The 21415-nt window shown below is 28.8% G+C and overlaps 1 protein-coding gene across 1 annotated transcript in view; it reads left to right on the top strand.

The window, feature by feature from the left end:
- The window catches only part of LOC111613028 (guanine nucleotide exchange factor DBS-like), a 243031-nt gene that overhangs the window by 131797 nt on the left and 89819 nt on the right, over nt 1–21415 (top strand). Inside the window, exons 8-13 of the mRNA XM_023354329.1 lie at nt 466–580; nt 2509–2628; nt 2782–2973; nt 6404–6610; nt 19194–19248; nt 21038–21280. Coding sequence (XP_023210097.1) covers nt 466–580; nt 2509–2628; nt 2782–2973; nt 6404–6610; nt 19194–19248; nt 21038–21280 — 932 coding nt within the window. The remainder of the gene's footprint in view (nt 1–465; nt 581–2508; nt 2629–2781; nt 2974–6403; nt 6611–19193; nt 19249–21037; nt 21281–21415) is intronic.

Here is a 21415-nt window from a genome sequence, read left to right as displayed (position 1 = left end):
GATGGTCTGCAACATTCGTCAGAAAGTATCTCGACAATTTGAAGTCCTTCAAAAACATAAAGATCTTCAAAAAAGAATTGAAAAGGTAATTAATTTACCATATTTAATAATATCAATTTTTAATTAATAATTAATAATTTAAAATAATTCAGATAAGTTACTATTGTTTGCTTCATATCTAATAGAATTCATTATCATTTTGGTGTCTGGCTATTCTATCCATCTAGATTTATCCTAGATGTTTGGCTAAATCTAGTGAAAATTGGATAGAATAGCCAATCATTAAAATGATAATCCAAACAAGCTTCTAATATCCTGGAGACTTAAAATTATGAACTGAAGTTAATATTTATTTAAAACAAACCATTATTCTCTCTCCAAAAACAACAAATAATTCTCATTCCTAATAACAATGTCTAGAGGAAAAGTGTAAATAATAATTTTTTATTATATTTTTTATTCCAGGCTATTGGATCAATTAGAAGATGTAGAAAAAGATTTTGATTTATTCTGGACTGAACATGAAAGGAAACTTAGTCAGTGCCTTGAACTTAGAAAATTTGAACATGAATTTAAAGAGGTATTTCATTTTAAAATATATTTACAGAATGGAAGTTTCTTAGTTTAACTGTGGGAATACTATTAAATGTTGATTTCAAAATTTAAAAATTACAGACATACTCCAGGTTATCATAATGTATTCCATCAAATAGTAGTTGTACCATGAATTGCCATTTCCCATACATTTTGTTTTATTTAAAGAAGGTTTCACCTCATGAATGTTTTTGAGGTTTCATATCCCAACATTCCCCTTGTTAAATTGCATAATACAAGATACTCAGATGTACTGTACCGCAAGGAAAGAAGAGATTGATGTCTCTGTTAATATTTCTAGATATCAAAAGTGCATTTGACAATGCATGGTGGCCCTCAATTTTAAAACTTATCAGAGATACCAAAGTACCACAGAATATTTTCTACTTGCTCAAGGATTTCTTAAAAAACAGAACAGCTGAGCTTTGTTAAAAAAATCTGCTCCTTAAATAAAGACTATCCTCAAGGCTCAGTATCTGGAATGTTATTAGAAACTCTGGAATGTTATTATAAATGACTTACTAATTAAATTATCAGACTGTTTCTGTTTGTTGGTTATAAAATTAGCTATAGCATTAAAAAATAATTAATTATTGATGATTTGCTAAATTTTCTTAAAATCCAGACATTTTTGGTCTTTGCCCAGACACACGATGCAAAAACTGGACAGATGGCAACACTTTGAATGGATGAAGTGTCATTGTTGGGGATGGTTAATTAAGTCGGATCATGGTGGGGGTAGAAGTGTATCCACACGTAACATCAGAATGACAGAGTAGTTCCTGTTTGTAAGTGGGAATGATTGGCACAGAGACAGACTCTACAGTTACATAAATTCATCCTGATTTATTACAACATAAAAAAAATTATCTTAGTCTTAAAATCATCTCGTACTCTTGTAGAAGAGTACGAGATGAGAATCTCAGGCAGTTTCCAATTTATGAGAGTGTCCTACTTATAGCCCAAGGCAGAGTTGTTTACTCAGGGTATAAGTGCTGGTCGTTCTCAGCAGCAATTCAGTTACTGTGCAGCCATGCACCTGAAGATTAGAGGGAACTTTGTTGTCAAGCATTTATAAAGACTGCATCCATACAATAATATTAAGATTGCAATAAATATGGATATCTTCAGCTATCTACATAACAGCATAATCAATGGAAAAAACCCTAAATCTTTATTTAAATTATTTCCATGATTTAAAGTAAAGATACAAAAGAAAAGTTAATTAAATAAATAAAAAAAGGGTGATTTTATAAATTAAATGTGTAAAACATCATTTAATCTATAGCAGACTGGCTATTACCTAACAATAACTCTATATTCATAACATTTGAAATTTTGAAAGCGTGTTGTTCAGCTTGATGATTAGCTATAAACTTGAAAACACTTTTTGATATATGTATTTCTTTGACTGTAGGTTAGTTGTTTATCTTTAGTAAAGTAGTTTTACTTTAGTTACAAATTCTTTGATGTGTAATCAATTTATTATTTATTTTTTTAGTTAGTTGCTTTCACTTAGCCATATAAAATATTTGAGATACATTAATACTTTCTTATTTAATGTTTTAAATTATAGAGAAAAGAGTATTCATTCAATAAACATTGTAATATTTGTTATATTCCATATAAATAATTTTAATGAAATAACAGGTTTTCAAAATTAGAATAGACTTTAGATCTTTTATTTTAATATGTGTTGATATGATGAATATTTATATTTTCTAAAATTATAGTTATGGTAAATATCACTTTAAAACTTTTCCCATATATTTAATGTCATAATTCTTATTCTTAATTATTGTATTAATTATTAATATAATAAACTGATAATTCTTTATCATTTATCTTTTTAGAGTATAAAATTAAACTTTTTAAAATATATTTTATAAATATTTGTTTTAAATTATAAATTAGCTTCAAGTGGCTCTTGCTAGTAGTATGAGAGAATTATGTGATATGCCAGAAACTGGAGAAACAGTTGCACAAGTGGAGAGTATTTTAGCTGATTTAGAAATATTTCAACTTCAAACTGAGGTATTAAATTTAAAAAAAGTTAAACAAACATTGCATTATCAAATGTTTAAACAATAAATCTAATTTTAAATATAATGAATGAATTAATAAAAACAATACTATTCTTGCATTACAAAATATATATTTATATAATCAATTAAAAAAAATTTCTAGGAGGAATTAGAAAAGGCTGAAAGTCTTCAGAAAATGGGAAAGGAATTAATAATTGCTAATCATTATGCTGTTGATTCAATTGCTCCAAAATGTGTAGAATTAGAAAGGATGGTCTGCAACATTCGTCAGAAAGTATCTCGACAATTTGAAGTCCTTCAAAAACATAAAGATCTTCAAAAAAGAATTGAAAAGGTAATTAATTTACCATATTTAATAATATCAATTTTTAATTAATAATTAATAATCAAAATGTACNATTTATATATAAATATATATAAATTTTACTAATTCTGTGTATGAGTTAGAAATTTTTACAAAATATATAAATCCTTTTAAAACTTGAATTTGTCAGTTTGAAAAACTGAAATATATATTGTACTGTACAGTGGACCTTTGTTATAGCGCTGCTCGCTATACCACGCACTCGGTTATAGCATGGGCGATGTTTACAATGCAATAAGCTCAAGCACGTTTATACAGGTCCATGCAACGTTAGTGAGTAGCACATTTTATTGTTACTGCATATTGAGTAATTGTGTATGTATTGAGTTCCTGCATGTATTTTGAATAGTGTTTAATTATTGTATGCATGATGAGTAAAAGAAAAGCTTGACATTATTGCTAAAGTAAAGAGCGGATTTTCGAAAGCAAACATAAGAAGAGAATATGGCATACCTAAAGGAACTGTAAGGGGTTGAATGACAGAGGAGACAAAACTGAAATCATTTGTTGATAAGCTTGATCAAGATGTTGGGCTTACTCGAAAAAAGACAGGACTTGGAAAAAATCAAAATGTTGACGATTGCCTCTGTGCATGGTTTGTGCAAAAAAGAAGTGAAGGTATTCCCATATCTGGAACTGCTTTAAAGTTGCAGGCTGAAAAATTCCATGTAAGCTTAAAAGCAGAAGAAGATTTTAAGGCTTTCTGATGGTTGGTTGTGGTGCTGGCAAAAACGACATGGCATCTTCAAAATTTCCATTTCTGGTGAAGCAAAGTCTAATGATATTGAAGGCACTGCAGAATTTTTCAAACAGTTCACAATTTCCATTATGAAAGAAGGGTATACTCATGCACAAGTTTATAACTGTGATGAGACTGCATTATATTACAGAATGTTGCCAAGTAAAACCTTAGATCTAAAAAGTAACCCACAAAAGGCAGGATTAAAACTAAGCAAGGAAAGGATAACAACTTTGTGAGAATACAGACGAGGGTCCAGGCCCTCTAATCGTCAGATCTGTTAGACCTGCTCACCTTGTCACTGGATGGCCTAATTTTTTCAGAACCCGAGTGGTAAGATTCTGTGTGGGTTGTGCATAGGAATAAATACTCGACTACGAAAGTCAAGAATATAAAAATCAACAATTTAATCACAGAAGACCAAAATAACAAGGACAAATAATATAACAACAAAACATAAAACATAAGTCTAATCTAAGACTAGGAAGGTCCTTCTTATATAGAAGTCGATAATTTAATCAGAATTAACAATAATACTAGTAAATAATAAAAATACAGATGTAAAATATGAAAAATACATGACTTATATTCTATCGCGAGATTAGGATCTATCCTTTCTACCGAGAGAGAGAGTTCACAATAAATCATATTACCTTACTGGAGGGGATGTCTATATGGGCTTGAAGCTGGAGGCTGGACGTCCCAGTGGGCTGGCTCTATGGCATGTTCTATCTGGGATGAACTGCCTCTCTATGGCAACTACTCCTGTCGTAGACTGCCCCGAGTGTATAAAAACTTGCCCTTTTATTCCTGATTATGACCTCATCTTTTTCCCAAAAATGTTGTGTCATCTGCACAGGTGGTGTAAAAATTCTAAGATATGAGGTGTGGAGGAAGGAAGCAAAACATCCTTGGTTCTTGTAAAATGTAGCGTAATAGAGCAGTTTTTCAGGATGTTAAAGTTTTTATAACCTTTTTTGGTTATATTAACTTTATTCTAAATTTTATCAAATTTCCCTTTTAAATTGTAGTTAAATTAAATTATTATTTTTTTAAGATGTTGAGGTAAAAATTTATATAAATCTACTTAAGAATACCTCCAGATTATCACAACTTTATTTTGTGTAAACAAAGCTGGTAATCACAAGTTGATGTCACTCATTATAGGTAAAAGTCAAAACCCATGATGTTTCAAGTCAATCAATATAAAATCTCTGCCAGTTGTTTATAAAAACAGCATAAAAACTTGGATGACTTCTAACATATTTCATGACTGGTTTCACAATTCCTTTGTTCCCTCTGTGCGAAAATTTCTGAGAGGATTGAGTCTAGATCCGAAAGCTTTGCTTCTCTTAGATAATTGCCAAGTTCATCCACCGGTTGATAACTTTGTGTCTGATGATGGTAAAATAAAAGTAATGTATCTTCCAAAAAATACTACTGCTCTTATACAACCCTTAGATCAAGGCATTATTAATGCTTTCAAAACAAATTACCAAAGAGAAATGATGAATTCATTATTAGCATCAGACATTAATGTCAATATATTTTAAAAAATAAATGGATTTCAAAGATGAGTCCTACAGTATTGGACTTGCCTGGCAGGCAATCACATCAGAGACAATTAGAAACTGTTGGAAAAAATTAAATGAATCTAATAATCAAGTTGATCTTGACCAAACCACAACATATTCAGATTCAGCTTCAGATAATATCTTCACTGAGGCTGAAATTTCTTGTATCCAGGAAATATTGAATGAGCCAGAAATAACTAATGATTCTTTGACTGATTGGTTAGTTGTTGATGCTAGAGAAAATATTTGTCAGAATATGACTGATGAAATTATTATCGAATCCATTTGCAGTGACAAAGGTTGTCACGAAGAAACAGAAGATGATGAAGAAAGTGCCAGTGAGATAGCTGATATACAGCCAACAACCAAAGAGGCAATAACAGCCATGGAAACTTATAAAATGGGCTGAATCACAAGAAAATATTTACAGTGTCAGATTGTTGATATTAGCATCTTTCAAAAGGGAAATGATACAGAAGTTACCAAAAAGCAAACAAACAAAAATTACTCACTTTTTTAAGTGATGTTTTGTAATTGAAATGATATTGAATACATAGATTTTAGTCAAGTTATAGATAGTGTTTGTTTTTACATACAGTACTGTATTTTCAAGCATACCTTATGTACATAAATAAAATAATACATATACAGTACAGTATGTACTTATTAAGATGTATAACTATGTTATGTGAATTTTAATAAAACATAAAATAACCAATTTATTTATTAAATTAAAATACATAATATGTATGTAGTTGGTGGGATATATAGTATGTAGTATATACAGTATATAGCTCAAATCATTCTGAGTAAATTATTTTGCTGCCACAGCACTGCTTGGTATAATGCGGGTGTTGTTTCCTGCCCGACATGCGCGTTACATCGGGGGACCACTGTATTTTATTTTTTTCTTGAATAATAAAACATTATATCATGTACAGTACAACTCAAAACAACTTAAAATTTAGAAACTTGATTTATTATTTTAAGCAGGATTTCTTATATGCTTAAAATTAGAACATGCTCTAAAAACTTTTAAAAGATATATTTAAATTTGAAAATAAATGATCTTTTAATAATTTACCAGGCTAATAAATGGTGTGGAAAAGGTGTTGATTTATTAGCAAGCCAACAAATAGAGAAATATTCATCATCATCTGCAGCAGAAATTGCATTACAAGAAGTAGAAGAATTTCTTGATAGTTCAAATGAGTTTCATCTTAATAGTCCAAGAGAATTTCATGCACTTTTTCAAAATACCATTACGCCAGAATCAAGGGCATTAGTCCAGCAGGTAACAGTATTTGAATAAAAATAGATGTTGTATGTTTAACGCATTTCAAAAATGCATTGTTTCTTTTAAAAAATATAAATATATNTAATAGTTAAAATTTGATCATGACAACATTACAAACTGCAAAAATAAAAGATTTAAGATTGTTATTACACCATAAAATATTCCGGAAACTGAAATAGATAAAACTTTATACACGAAAATTGATTCTGAAGACAATATCAATCCATTTCATAGTTTATACTTAAGTAGAATCTTTAAGATATTTGGATTTATATAATAAGTAGATGTGAAAGAACTAGAAAGCGATGAAATGTTTGATGAAAACACGATAAATATAAATTATAATTAAATCAAGTAAAATTGGGCATTTTCTATAAGAAAATATTACATGCCCAAAGAAAAGTCAAGAATTCATGAATTCTTGACATATAATAAAATATTTTATCACAACCAAACAGCAAGAATATATGATAATTTTGAAAAATCGACGTTTATCTATTTATCAACTACTCCACAAGAGATATTTGGACGAAAAGAAGGAAAATTTCGAGAATTTACGAAATATACTGTAACATAAATTTGATTTATACACAAAAAATCAAATAGAAAAATTGCAATAAAGTAATAAATTAAATAGAAAAGTATCTTATTTTTCTTGTCATATGCACAGATTTTTGTTGATATTTTAAATTCAAATTAACAAAACAGTCTTAGGAAGAAACAATAGAATAAGAATAGAAAAATTAACAATTACAAATGAAAATAGGAGGAGAACAACCATTAGAAAATGTTTCTTTCAGTTAAATTAAATACACTGAGCATGTTAGCTCAGGATATTTCTATAAATTGCATTTTATTATGAAATAAGAGGGAATATATTTACAGAATTCAGAGGTAAGTATCTGAACACAACTAATAATATGTGCTAGAATAATAATAATAGCTTAAATTTAAAATTTATATCGAAAAATATATCATTAAACCCAAAGTTAATATGTAAGATTATACAGAAGCGAAGGATATTTTGAAACTAATAAGGAAATATTTATTGTATTTTTTAAATCATATTATTTGATAAATGAAGGAGTTATCATACAGAGATGAACCAATTAAGTTCTTTAAATAGTCATTATGCAAAATGCATTTCGAGTTTCTGACCCCTCTTCATCTGCAAAATATAAATATATTATTTATTGTATTCCAATTTTACATAATTCATTAATATCAACGTAGTTTTTAAGTAATTATATAATTTTACATTATTTATGAAAAACTTTTTAAAAATATTTATAATTTCCTTTTGAATTTGCTCATGAAATAGTCTAGAGCTGAAGAAGGGCCAGAAACCTGAAATGCATTCTCGATAATGACTCTTTAAATAACTTGATAAACTTTGCGTTGAATGGAGGAATGTCTAATCAAGTTTTACGTAATCCAAATAAAAATATGAAAACATTTTATTCATAACGAGCAATTATTTATTGTGACATCGTCACAATGCAATTTTTCTCACAATGCTCTCAATTTTTGCAGTGTCTTGCCTCTGTACATTATGTTTTTCGAGTTATGCCGGTCATCTATCGAATTCTGTTTAGGGGAAAATCTTGGAATTGAAATAACGTGACTTTAGGTGCAAACTGAATGTTTGTGTAAAAGTTCGTATATAGTACAGTACATAAGTATAAGTAAAGCTTAGGGATTTTTGTCCCTAAGCTTTCCATATCTGATCTCAATTTTCATTTGTCTAACTTTGTTCTCATGATTAAGGAAGGATAGACAGATAGACAGACGAACAATAATGGGAATTTACAAATCTACAGTTTTTTCAAATTGCAATAAAAAATATTCATTAAGAATATTACTTACTTTGGATAAAGGAGCATACTGCAGTGATTCTTAAGGTGCTCTCTTAAGTGGACTTGACTGTAATATTCTACCAGGCTAGGAAATTTTTACACAACATTGGGTTTTATACTTTCTTCCCTTGGTGATATTGTATATTGTCATTTTAATGATTCTCTCTTTCTGACTCATAAGTTAAGATTTCATCTAGTATCATATTGAAAAATATTTGAAATCAACAACGACATTAACACCAGGATGTGTTAAAAAATCGTACTTCTAGAACCTATTTCTTGTGTGATGAAAAAAAAACAAAAGAAAAAAGTTCACCACAAACATTTTTGAACTGCTGTGAGTTCTTCCTCAGGTGAAAAAGGGAGTTTCTGATAGGATGGAGCAATCGGTTAACAGTATATGAGAAAAAATATTCAAAAGTGTAATATGAGTCATGCATGCGTAATCATAGGGTAACCAGATCTTAACAATTAAAGTCCAGAGTCCATCAACGCCTGCCAGGCTACAGACAAAAATAACTCATCTTTAAAATTGATGCATGAGTCGTTAATGTGAATGGCTTCTAGCCACTTCAGGTGTTCGATGTGTGACGTAGTGCAGACTATCTTCGCCTGATTAAAGGCTGCCGAGATGTCGATTAGCATTTTATTTTAGTACTTGGTTGTTCCTGAGAAAGGTCTTTGGTGTAGGCCAAAAACATTTGAACTGATATGTTGTTACCCTGCTGGATTGGATGTAAGATTACTGAAATGTTCAAATTTGGTTTCTTTTATCAGTTTCAACTACTTAATGTAGAATGGTATCAAATAGTTTAATACTTTTTTTCACATTGGCTGATAACTGATACATGCTTGACACATACTATGATAGTCTAGTTCTTTATTATATCAATTGCATTATAACTTTAATTCATTTGCTACTCAATATGATTAATTATTATATACTTATATTTTCAAAATCAAAGATTAATTTTTTCCCATGTTAAATAAAAAATCAACTACTGTACAATCACAGATAATATGAAAGTTATTTTGTTTTTGAATTATTCATTTCTTTTTTAATATCAGTTATATAAACTATCTCATCATCATATACTTTTATTAAGCTATAGATATGAAAATAGTAAAGCAATATGACATTGCATAACCAAGGTATTCAAATAAGTCTGGTCACATCAGAAGACAATCTAAACTTTGAAACTTACACTTGACACCAAATTGGTTAAATAACACTCAAACAATTTATTAAAAGTTTTAATGCCAAATGAACATTATATATTTAAACAAGTAATTTCAATAGTGCATGCCTTGATTAGGCAAAAGATGTTTGTTGAAATGAAACATCAAACAAAGCTTTAAATGAGAGAACAATAATTTTTTTTGCATTTCTTATTGTTTAATCATTTACTAAAAAGATCATTAAGTATCTGTGCATGTAAAAAATTTTTTTAATTTTTGTTTGATGTTCAATTTGACAAAAATCTTTTGCCTGATGAAGACAGTAATGCACCATTGAAAGTACTTGCTTAAATATATTGTGTTTATTAAAAGTTTTAATACTGAAAGACACTTTTTTTAGAGTGTTGTTTAGACACTCTAAAAAGAAATTGCTTTATATTTTCTCAGGATATCTGATCTTTGTTTTATCTTTTTATTTACTTTACAAATTCAAAAAATTTTTTTGTTTTAAAACAACAACATTTCAAGTTTAGAAAATGTTTCTAAGTTTAATGAGTAATTATATTCCATTTTAAAACAAATATAAATTCTCATACATGGAGACCCCACTTTTGAACATATTGCATTCCTAAAAATGTGTACTAAAGTCAAATATTAAAAAAACAAACAATACAATTATATCTTATAGAGATCCATTCCTAGAGACATATAAGAAATATTATAAAATCTATTATAAAAACTTAAATTTTCCTACTTTAATATTTTACAAAGCATGAAACATTATTTAAAATGTTAAAACTATAATAGTCAATAAATTTTGATGTTGTTGGCAGAGTTTAATATTCTGCAAATAAGTGATTGTTATTAAGTTACAGATATTTAGGTAATCATTACATATTACCAATTCTATTTTTTTCTTGAGTTTATGAAAATTTATTATAAAAAAGATAGTCATATGCTGTTTTTGAAATTTGTAAGATATAAAATACATTCAACTAAAAACATGTGATTAATTTAAGTCTAAATTTAGTCTATAAATATATCTAAGTTTTATACACAAGTCCAAAAGTCAAGGACTACCTTTAAATGATTAAATATGAAAAATTTAAATAAAATTAGATTCAATAGGATCCAAATAATGTAGAGATCTTGATATTTGCATTTTTATAAGTAAATAAAAACTTTAATTAAATTTTCTACTTAATCATTTCATTAAATTTTCATTAAAGTAGAACAGATTGTCTGTATAAATATAATATAATATAATATTTTTTAATTAATCATAACATTTCACATGTATTCAAATCTTACTTCATTACATACCTTATTTTAAATTAATACATAAAGTATTAAAAAATATAAATAAATTAAGAATTTTTGTAACATTTTTAATGTAATATAATTATGCAGCAATTCCAAATAATTTAATATAAAATATATCTATCTAAAATTATTTTATAATTTTGTTACCAAGTTTTGACTTTGGTTTGTAAATATGAAATATGACATTCTGCACTTTCTCCTGTTGCATTGCATTTTATGATCTGTTATAAGACAAGTTTTTAGTTTTATATACTTTAAAAAATTTGTGTTATTTTTGTATATTGTTTTATTGTGCACGTTTAAATAAAATTTATTTTCTTTAATTTGTTGTGTTTTACTTATTTTATTTTTCAATATTTGTTTTACATATACAATCTTTTACTTGAGAAAGAAATGATGTTATTGTATAGGCTGGGAAAGAAAGTCACTTAACATCCCTGCTACAGAATATAGAATATACCCAAAGTTAATTTGCTCATGTCAGGAACACATTAGACTAAGGGGGAAACAGATTGATGTGTGTTACATGCATGGTTGCCATCTTTGATGGCAGCCATATTGAATGCAACTCCAAAACTGTAAATGGAAAGGGGATCATGTGACACATCATTTAGGGTCAGAATTTCATAAGGAATTGATTGCTGAAAGATTTTATTGACCTACTTCAAACTGTTACAGTTATGCACATTACATGATATGCTCAATGTACTGTGCATTCTTTGGTACATTCTATATTCTGTATCAGGAGTGTTAAGTGACTTTCTTTCCTACCCTGTATTTACTCAATACTTTGCACTCTTACATATTAAATATGCTTAATTTTTAGAATGATTAATGAAGAAAATCATTTTACACTTTTTTTTTTATATGAATAAAAACTTGATGGAAAGAAAGTAGAAATACAAGTTTTTCAAAAAGAATGCTACCATTTTAAATTATTGTAATTGTGTTAATTATTATCTGAGAACATTATAATGTACATTAAAACATATAAAAAACTTAACCAACACATTAATATTTGCTGAGAGATTTTTTTATTATAACAAACGTTTTCAATCTATTCATTACATCATCCTCAGGTTAAAAAGAATATTTCTTAAATGGAACAACAAGTTCAAAAATTCAAAAATATTAATAACCAATAACATTTCCAGTAATAAGAATAACTAATACATTGTAAATGATACAAAAATGTAAAAATAAATAACATATTACACGTACTAAATATTAATACTGTCTTTCCTATCTAGACAGAATTTCCTTTAAAACATACTAGAGTTCATGCGCCTCTTGTAAGTTTTTAACAGCATACTTCCAAGCCGAAGGAAGACCCTCCGCGTCCCTTGCATTAATGCATTTTTCTTTAAGCTTGCTTCTGTAAATTCCTATCTTTTCAGCCAATGTTGGAGAAATATATTGTGTTTATTAAAAGTTTTAATACTGAAAGACACTTTTTTTAGAGTGTTGTTTAGACACTCTAAAAAGAAATTGCTTTATATTTTCTCAGGATATCTGATCTTTGTTTTATCTTTTTATTTACTTTACAAATTCAAAAAATTTTTTTGTTTTAAAACAACAACATTTCAAGTTTAGAAAATGTTTCTAAGTTTAATGAGTAATTATATTCCATTTTAAAACAAATATAAATTCTCATACATGGAGACCCCACTTTTGAACATATTGCATTCCTAAAAATGTGTACTAAAGTCAAATATTAAAAAAACAAACAATACAATTATATCTTATAGAGATCCATTCCTAGAGACATATAAGAAATATTATAAAATCTATTATAAAAACTTAAATTTTCCTACTTTAATATTTTACAAAGCATGAAACATTATTTAAAATGTTAAAACTATAATAGTCAATAAATTTTGATGTTGTTGGCAGAGTTTAATATTCTGCAAATAAGTGATTGTTATTAAGTTACAGATATTTAGGTAATCATTACATATTACCAATTCTATTTTTTTCTTGAGTTTATGAAAATTTATTATAAAAAAGATAGTCATATGCTGTTTTTGAAATTTGTAAGATATAAAATACATTCAACTAAAAACATGTGATTAATTTAAGTCTAAATTTAGTCTATAAATATATCTAAGTTTTATACACAAGTCCAAAAGTCAAGGACTACCTTTAAATGATTAAATATGAAAAATTTAAATAAAATTAGATTCAATAGGATCCAAATAATGTAGAGATCTTGATATTTGCATTTTTATAAGTAAATAAAAACTTTAATTAAATTTTCTACTTAATCATTTCATTAAATTTTCATTAAAGTAGAACAGATTGTCTGTATAAATATAATATAATATAATATTTTTTAATTAATCATAACATTTCACATGTATTCAAATCTTACTTCATTACATACCTTATTTTAAATTAATACATAAAGTATTAAAAAATATAAATAAATTAAGAATTTTTGTAACATTTTTAATGTAATATAATTATGCAGCAATTCCAAATAATTTAATATAAAATATATCTATCTAAAATTATTTTATAATTTTGTTACCAAGTTTTGACTTTGGTTTGTAAATATGAAATATGACATTCTGCACTTTCTCCTGTTGCATTGCATTTTATGATCTGTTATAAGACAAGTTTTTAGTTTTATATACTTTAAAAAATTTGTGTTATTTTTGTATATTGTTTTATTGTGCACGTTTAAATAAAATTTATTTTCTTTAATTTGTTGTGTTTTACTTATTTTATTTTTCAATATTTGTTTTACATATACAATCTTTTACTTGAGAAAGAAATGATGTTATTGTATANACCTTTTTTCTAGGACAAACGTAGGTGCTTTCCGTTTTTCCACAATAGGCCTTATTTCCTTGCCCTCTTTATGAGTTTTAGCGAAGGCAAACAGTCTAGGGAGCCCTGGTCTAGGGTTCCTGCATTTTCGGATAAAAGGTAAGATTTTCGTTAGTTTGGTTTCCTCCAGTTTTTTAACCCTTCTATCAATAGCTTCAACTATTTTACTGTTGATCTTAATACATTCTGTTTTTCTGATATATTCTTTTAAGGCTCTATCATACTTTTGTTTTTTCATTATAACCATTTGTTTGCTTTTATCTGCTCTTGCCGCAATTAAATTTTTCTCTTTTAGTCATCTCTTAGTATACCTGATGTCCTTGTTATTACTTCCTCCTTTCCATTTATCCTGATTTTTTAACACAGTGTTCCAATGTATATAGTCCTTCTTGAATGGATCCAACCCAATAATTCCTCTTTCGATCTCCTGGTATGATGTTTCCCAAATCCCAGCACTCTCCAGGAAGAAGTTCGGGCCTTTGTTCAGAAGCTCTTTTACCCTATTGGATACTTCAATTTGGTCCCATACCATAAGTTAGCAGCATTTCGAGCATTGGTTAGAAGGGCTTTTATATACTGTGAAAACGTTATAGACCGGGATACAGAGATAGAAAGAATTATACAGATAGCAGGAACATTAGGTTATAAGAGGAATGTTATAGAGGAAATTATTAGAAAACTTGAGACCAGTAATGATAAAGTCACAAGACAAGGTCCATCTAAGTACACGAAATTTACATACAACAAGCATTTAGGAGGAATTATGAAAGAAATCGCAAATATGAAAGTATCTTTCATATTTGCGATTTCTTTCATAATCTTATCAAAGGTGATCTTAAAAAGAGCTCCGAATTTGTATAAAATACTCAGAAACGATAAAGGGATGGTTAAAAAAAAAGATAAGGCGAGTGTGTATAAGATTCCCTATGAGAACCAGCTAATAGGTATAAAAAAAGATTATGTAGGGGTTACTACTAGAAACCTAAGTGTAAGGATCAAAGAACACAGGTATGATATTAGAAAAGGTTCTAATACAACAGTATTGGCCCAGATGGTGCAAGCGGAAGGATCCTTGGTTCGATGGAATGAAGTGGAAATCCTAAAACAGATACACTCTCCAACATTGGCTGAAAAGATAGGAATTTACAGAAGCAAGCTTAAAGAAAAATGCATTAATGCAAGGGACGTGGAGGGTCTTCCTTCGGCTTGGAAGTATGCTGTTAAAAACTTACAAGAGGCACATGAACTCTAGTATGTTTTAAAGGAAATTCTGTCTAGATAGGAAAGACAGTATTAATATTTAGTACGTGTAATATGTTATTTATTTTTACATTTTGTATCATTTACAATGTATTAGTTATTCTTATTACTGGAAATGTTATTGGTTATTAATATTTTTGAATTTTTGAACTTGTTGTTCCATTTAAGAAATATTCTTTTTAACCTGAGGATGATGTAATGAATAGATTGAAAACGTTTGTTATAATAAAAAAATCTCTCAGCGAATATTAAGGTGTTGGTTAAATTTTTTATTTATTTAATTATGCTGGGTACGTGTGTGGTTTATGGTTTGTACATTGAAAAACTCTCCAAATTTCATATTTGCCCATTATAATTTCTCAATGTGTACACCTTGTGTTAAATAGCACACATCCACCCGATATTCAAATTCTTCCTATGCTCACTATAGCATATCTGTTATCACTCCCACAGCAGCCACAATTCTGCAGCTCCTGCAGATTACTCATGTTGCATATTGATGAGTGATTCTGACTACAAACTGCAGAACACAAAATGCTTTCTCTGTTGTGGAGTTGTCATTCTCATTTATGGTGCTTCCTAGAAATAATAGACAACAAGACATTTGAATGCAGATGAGAGATGAACCTTAGGGAGTTAATATATCATTGGTGTACAGTACATTGCATACTTTTCAGATAATAATTACTGTACTTTAAAATGGTAGCATTCATTTTGGATGACCCTGTATATTAAAAAATTATATAATAGTATTAATTATTATAATGAAGAAATTAATATCCAAAAACTCACTACTCACCACACCTATATATCAAACACAAACCTGATGAAGAGCCCAGAAGGGGTTCGAAAACGTTTGTTTTTTATGTTTAGTCGATCGTTCCACACCGTAAATTGGTTCAGTGTTTGTGAAATTAATATCACTGCCAATTCTAAGTTACTTATTGATCATAATCTTGGAAATAAAATGTCAAAGTTCTTTTTATATTAAAATAGCCATCATTGAAAATATTTACATTTACATTTTCTTTCTCATTTTATTCCTTCATTACAGTAAAACAGAGTTCCATTAAAAGTTCTAGAAATTTGTAATTTTTTTTTTTTTTGCTTTTGTTTACTGAAAGGAATCAAAAACATTTCCATGTACAGTTTTTAGTTACGTTGATGTCCTTAACAAGCAGTCTTATGAAGCAAAATATAATATGGTGCTAAGATGTGCAAAGTGTCTGGATATTTTCTTAGTAATTAAATTATTAAAGATAATAGTAATAATTACAATTATTTATTCAATGTAATAACTCATAAAACAATATTCATTGAATTAGTAATAGGACAAATATAACATTTAATAGCCTTTTTATGTCCAATGCCTTTTTTTCTGCTGGAGTGTTTCAGATAGTGCATAAAATATTTGTGATGATAAACAAAATGTCAAATTTCTGTAATTGTAAATTCCATTGTTTTATTATTTTTTTAAATTATTTTAAAAATTTAATAAATTCCATTTGTTAAATTTTAAAAATAATAACAGATATATCATAGGTAAAGATTAATTTTTTAAATTTTATCATTTCTCTGATACTTTGATAAAATATGCTAATTTGTATAATGCATTAATAAAATTTGAAGATTTTTTAGAGCTTTTTAATAAAATTTTCTTACATAATTTAGACATATTTTCTGTATGAATAACTTTCTGATTTATTATTTGCTTCAGTTTAATTAAAATTTCAGTTCCTTTTATCAGAAACTCTGTATAATTTAATACAGTAGAGCGTTGATTATCCGAATCAATTGGGGACTGGGGTTGTTCAGAAAATCAATATTTTGGATAACCGATTATGTACGAAAAAATATATTAATTTATCCCATCTTGAAATTTTTCTCCGTTGCGTGTCGCTTCGCGTTGAATTTTCATCAGTGTTAAGCCTAACGAAGACTATTTTATCATTAAAAATTAGTTTTTTATTTTGTACAAACAAAATAAATATATTGAAAAATATAAAAACAATAAAAAATTATACTTCAGAAGTTAATTTAGTATCAAAAACGTAAAATATTTGAGTAGCCCAAGACATAGCCAAAGATTGCAGTGCCACAGCGCTGGTGAAAATTTAAATTTGCCAACTGGAATTCTTTCAGATAATTGGCGTTTTGGATAATCGACGCTCTACTGTATAATAAAGTGGAAACAGGGTCAATAACTTCCCACTACATGATCAAAACTTAGAACCTAGAAGAAACATATACTGTACATGATATTTGAAAGAAATAAAATAATGTATGAATTAGAGTATATGTATGTATGTACTGTACTCTACATGTATATTGCATGTACTCTGGAGTATGTACATATTTATGTAGTGTGTATATATCTATGATACTATTATATCAATATAAGAAAATTGTATAAAAATTTACAGTACATTATTTACAAAAACATAAGCTATGATGTTTGTCATTTTGACCATCAAATAGTTTTAAAACTTTTTATATTCCTGATTCAACTTTTTTTTTTTTTAAATAAAAAGCACTTTTGAATCATGAATATGAAACTTCTAAAATTAAAATGATTTTTGTATAAATTTTATATCAGAAGTTACCTCAAATAAACCATCAGTTCTTACTCTAGCACACGATTCAATAAATACACAAACCTTTTTGGTCCTTTTAGGGGCTGAAAACGTTTGTGTGTATGTAGAATAAGTACTTATGTTTTATTTGAAGTATTGACTGTTGTTCCAGCTTTGGAAGTTCATATATCAGAAGTTAATATTTTTTAAAAATATTAAGTGCATACAGAATGTCTAGGAATTAGTTGGGTAATTTCAACTATTTATTAATAGACAACAAGAAAAGATATGAAGTAACTCGCATCTGATTTCAATATATTTCTAGTTTTTCATAAAAAATGTTTAATATGGCTCCCTCATATTACACAATAGAAGTCCCAAGAGCACATAATCTCATCTTCAGATACCAGGTAGCATATTCTTAGGGATCATAGTGTGTGGGCTTGGGGCTGTCAAAATTCAGATCTAACCTTTCTCAGTAGGGATTTGTCATCAGGTGTGTATTGTCAGACATGCCACTGATTTGGGATCTAGATAAGATTGAAATATATAAGGTATGAGGGTAAGAGTTACTATGAAGTTCAGGCATGAGCCTCTCAGGAAAACAAATGTAAAATCAACTGCACTAATGTAGAAATAAGAAAGGAAAATTTATTGCAAAAGCAAAACATGACATTATACCTACATCTGGATAAACAAAGCCTATCCTCGGAACTTGCTTATTTAGGTACTGTTAAATCTAAAGGATTCCTAACCAGGGAGGATAATCTGAAATTTGCAACTCACAACATACTTGGAAAAGAGTTGCTGCTTCTGTCATCTCTTCAGTTCCTTTTTCCTTTCTTTTACCTTTTCTGTTTCTTTCTCTTCCTGTCTCCTCCAGGGTTGACACACTTCTCTCTGCTGTGACTTTCTTCTGTCAAATTGAATCTCTTTTTTGACATTAACTCTCCTCTTTCTGCCATCTTTTTTGTCATTCCCTTTTGCTTATTTTTTTCTGACCAATCATGATTTTATTTTAGAGGAAGCTGATGTAATGAGAGATAAGCTTGATTGGTTAATCATTCTCCTCTCTTGTGTATTCATGTGGATAAGATAACAATTGTCACTTAACATTAGTTGAAAGGAGGAAATGACAATCATCTCCTTCATCTTTTCCTCTGAATGTTGTGAGGTTAATGACAATTAACTGATAATTTTTTATTCTAATTTATTTCTATTGATATTCTAATCTATATTGCTAAAAATTTAAAGGGAGGATCTGTAAAATTGGGAAAATAGACAAAATTCCATTACAACACTACTTGATAAAGTAAATAACCACAGTCTCACTGTAGCTGAATGGGTTCAAAAGTCATCTTGTCTGGTAGCTAACAATTGTTTGACAAACAAACAGAACAAAAAACAGATATAAAATACATATATAATTTAAAATACAATAAAATGTCCAACTTATCATTTAAAGAGATTACATTATTGATTTAAAATAAATTGATTAAAATTAAGACTATACAAAATAATACTAGTAATAATTCAATAACATATATATAATGACAGACAAAATTTAAGAAAAATGGTTGGCCTCACAATAGGAAAAGGGATCTGATTCTTTGTAATTCTCAAAAAGCTAGAAGATAACATCAGCCATTCAGCAAATCTCAGAAATTGTTCTCTTTCTAACCCTTTATAAAAAGTGGAATTTAGGCTCGTTTCATGTCATGGTGGAAATGGGGAAGAATTTCTCCTTGTTGAAAATACCATAAATATATCCTCCTCCTCATAGAGTTATAGTAGCAAGTAATGCTCGAAGCATGTCAAGATACATAATTCCATTGACAATGTTTTACAAAAGAAAAAAAAAAGGCAAACTTTACAACAGTTTATGGTACAAAAAACATTTAATTTTGGATTTTCTCTCTCATGCTTGATGAAGTCCTTTGAATTTGCAATATCCATATCTTTACATTATGATAGTCAATTTTTCCATTTAGAAGGAAAATGGCTTCATCACTGAAACAATCTTGTTCAAAAAATTCATCATAATTTTCTGATTACTGGAACATATTGAATCTTATTAAAGATGTTTGTTATTTGTGGACAATGTTGATACAGTTGCAGCCAATAGAACTTCATCGGCAGAATTTTCTTCAAAATATGATACATTGTCATCTTGAGGTATCTCATATATTTTGATCCTTGACCTGGAAATCTGAAAGTATTGCAGCCTTGCAACAGACTCGATGATATCTATACTAATATTATAAAGGTAATGTTTGTATGCAAGGGCTAATTTCCGAAATTACTCATCCGATTTCAAAAATTCTTTCACCAATATTTACAATGGAACTTCAGGTGGACATAGGCTGTATATTATTCCGGTAAACATTCATATAAATTAAAAGATATCATCTAGGATTAAGGCTTTTATGTCCAACAGATGGCGCTACGAGTACAACGACCTAAGTTTGCTTTCCTGTGAGGATGAACTAAAGCAGATCATCTATCTAAATATATAAAATTGCTTGTCCTGACTGAATGACTCACTCACTCACTGATTCATCATCGCCCAGAGCAGACCGCTTGACCTAAAGGTGAAATTTGGTAGACAGTTAGGATACGTCATGGCAATGCACAATAAGAAGGATTTTTCGAAATTCCCCCGCGGCCGGGAAAGGGGGAGGATTTAGTCTTCATCGAATACTTANACTCACTGAATCATCATCGCCCAGAGCAAACCGCTGAACCTAAAGTTGTGAAATTTGGTATACAGTTAGGGTACGTCATGAAAACGCACACTAAGATGGGATTTTTCGAAATAACCCCGCGTAGGAGAGGGAGAGGATTAAGCCTTAACCGGAAAAACGGCTTCTACTGTGCTATTTTAGATGCGATTTTTTGTTTTTAACTGCGTTGTAGTAAGGTATGCCATGAGAATGCACACTAAGAAGGGATTTTTCGAAATTCCTTCTCGGGGGAGAGGGAGAGGATTTAGTCTTCATCGAGTACTTAGGTGTATTAAATTAATAGCATTTCAGACATTGTTATAAATATTTTTATCTATTTCTATTTTAAAAATGTTCGAACCGTTTTAAATTCGAATTTGTTATTGCATATTGGTTCGATTATAGAACGATTGTAAACGTTCCAGAAAATAGTTCGTTTGATTCTCGGCAATTCTCATCATTCTCAGCCGTTGGTGTTATATTACAATTACTGTGGTTGTTGAAATACTGAATACAGTATAAATGGTTGAGTAACCTCGGCTGCTAGTGACTTTTTGTCGGAGATTTTGTTAACACTTTTTTTATTGTAAATTACTGAGTCTTTTATTTATTTGCTACCTAAGTAGGTGCGTTTTTTTTTTATTTTTAATTTTAAATTGGAAATTGACTTTTCTAAAGTATGTTCGCGATTAGATAAATTGGAACAGCAACATCAGTTACCTTTGGATGACATTGATGAGTTATACTCCTTTGCCTACGATAGACAAGTTAATGCTTCAAACAGAAGCAATTTAATGTTGTTTAATCATAGTATTCCGCTCGAGTTGGATTTGCGGGATTATATTGTTAACTTATTTTCTAAGGAATTGGATGTGACCGATCTGTCGGGGCATAATATTGTCGGTGTTTCCCGTTTGAGAGGTAAAGCTCGGGAATTCTATAGCATCCAGTTGTCGTCCTGGAAATGTCAAAATTATTTATTGCAAAAATTTCGGACGAAAACTCAACAAGAGGGCAGGGAAAGACCGGTGAAATTTAGGTTGGCACCGGATCTGT

This window comes from Centruroides sculpturatus, unplaced genomic scaffold (assembly GCF_000671375.1).
Source record: "Centruroides sculpturatus isolate CEXI.00-Female unplaced genomic scaffold, Cexi_2.0 scaffold310, whole genome shotgun sequence".
Classification (NCBI taxonomy): Eukaryota; Metazoa; Arthropoda; class Arachnida; order Scorpiones; family Buthidae; genus Centruroides; species Centruroides sculpturatus.
Note: the sequence above shows the minus strand (reverse complement) of the source record. Positions and strands in the feature narration are given on the sequence as shown.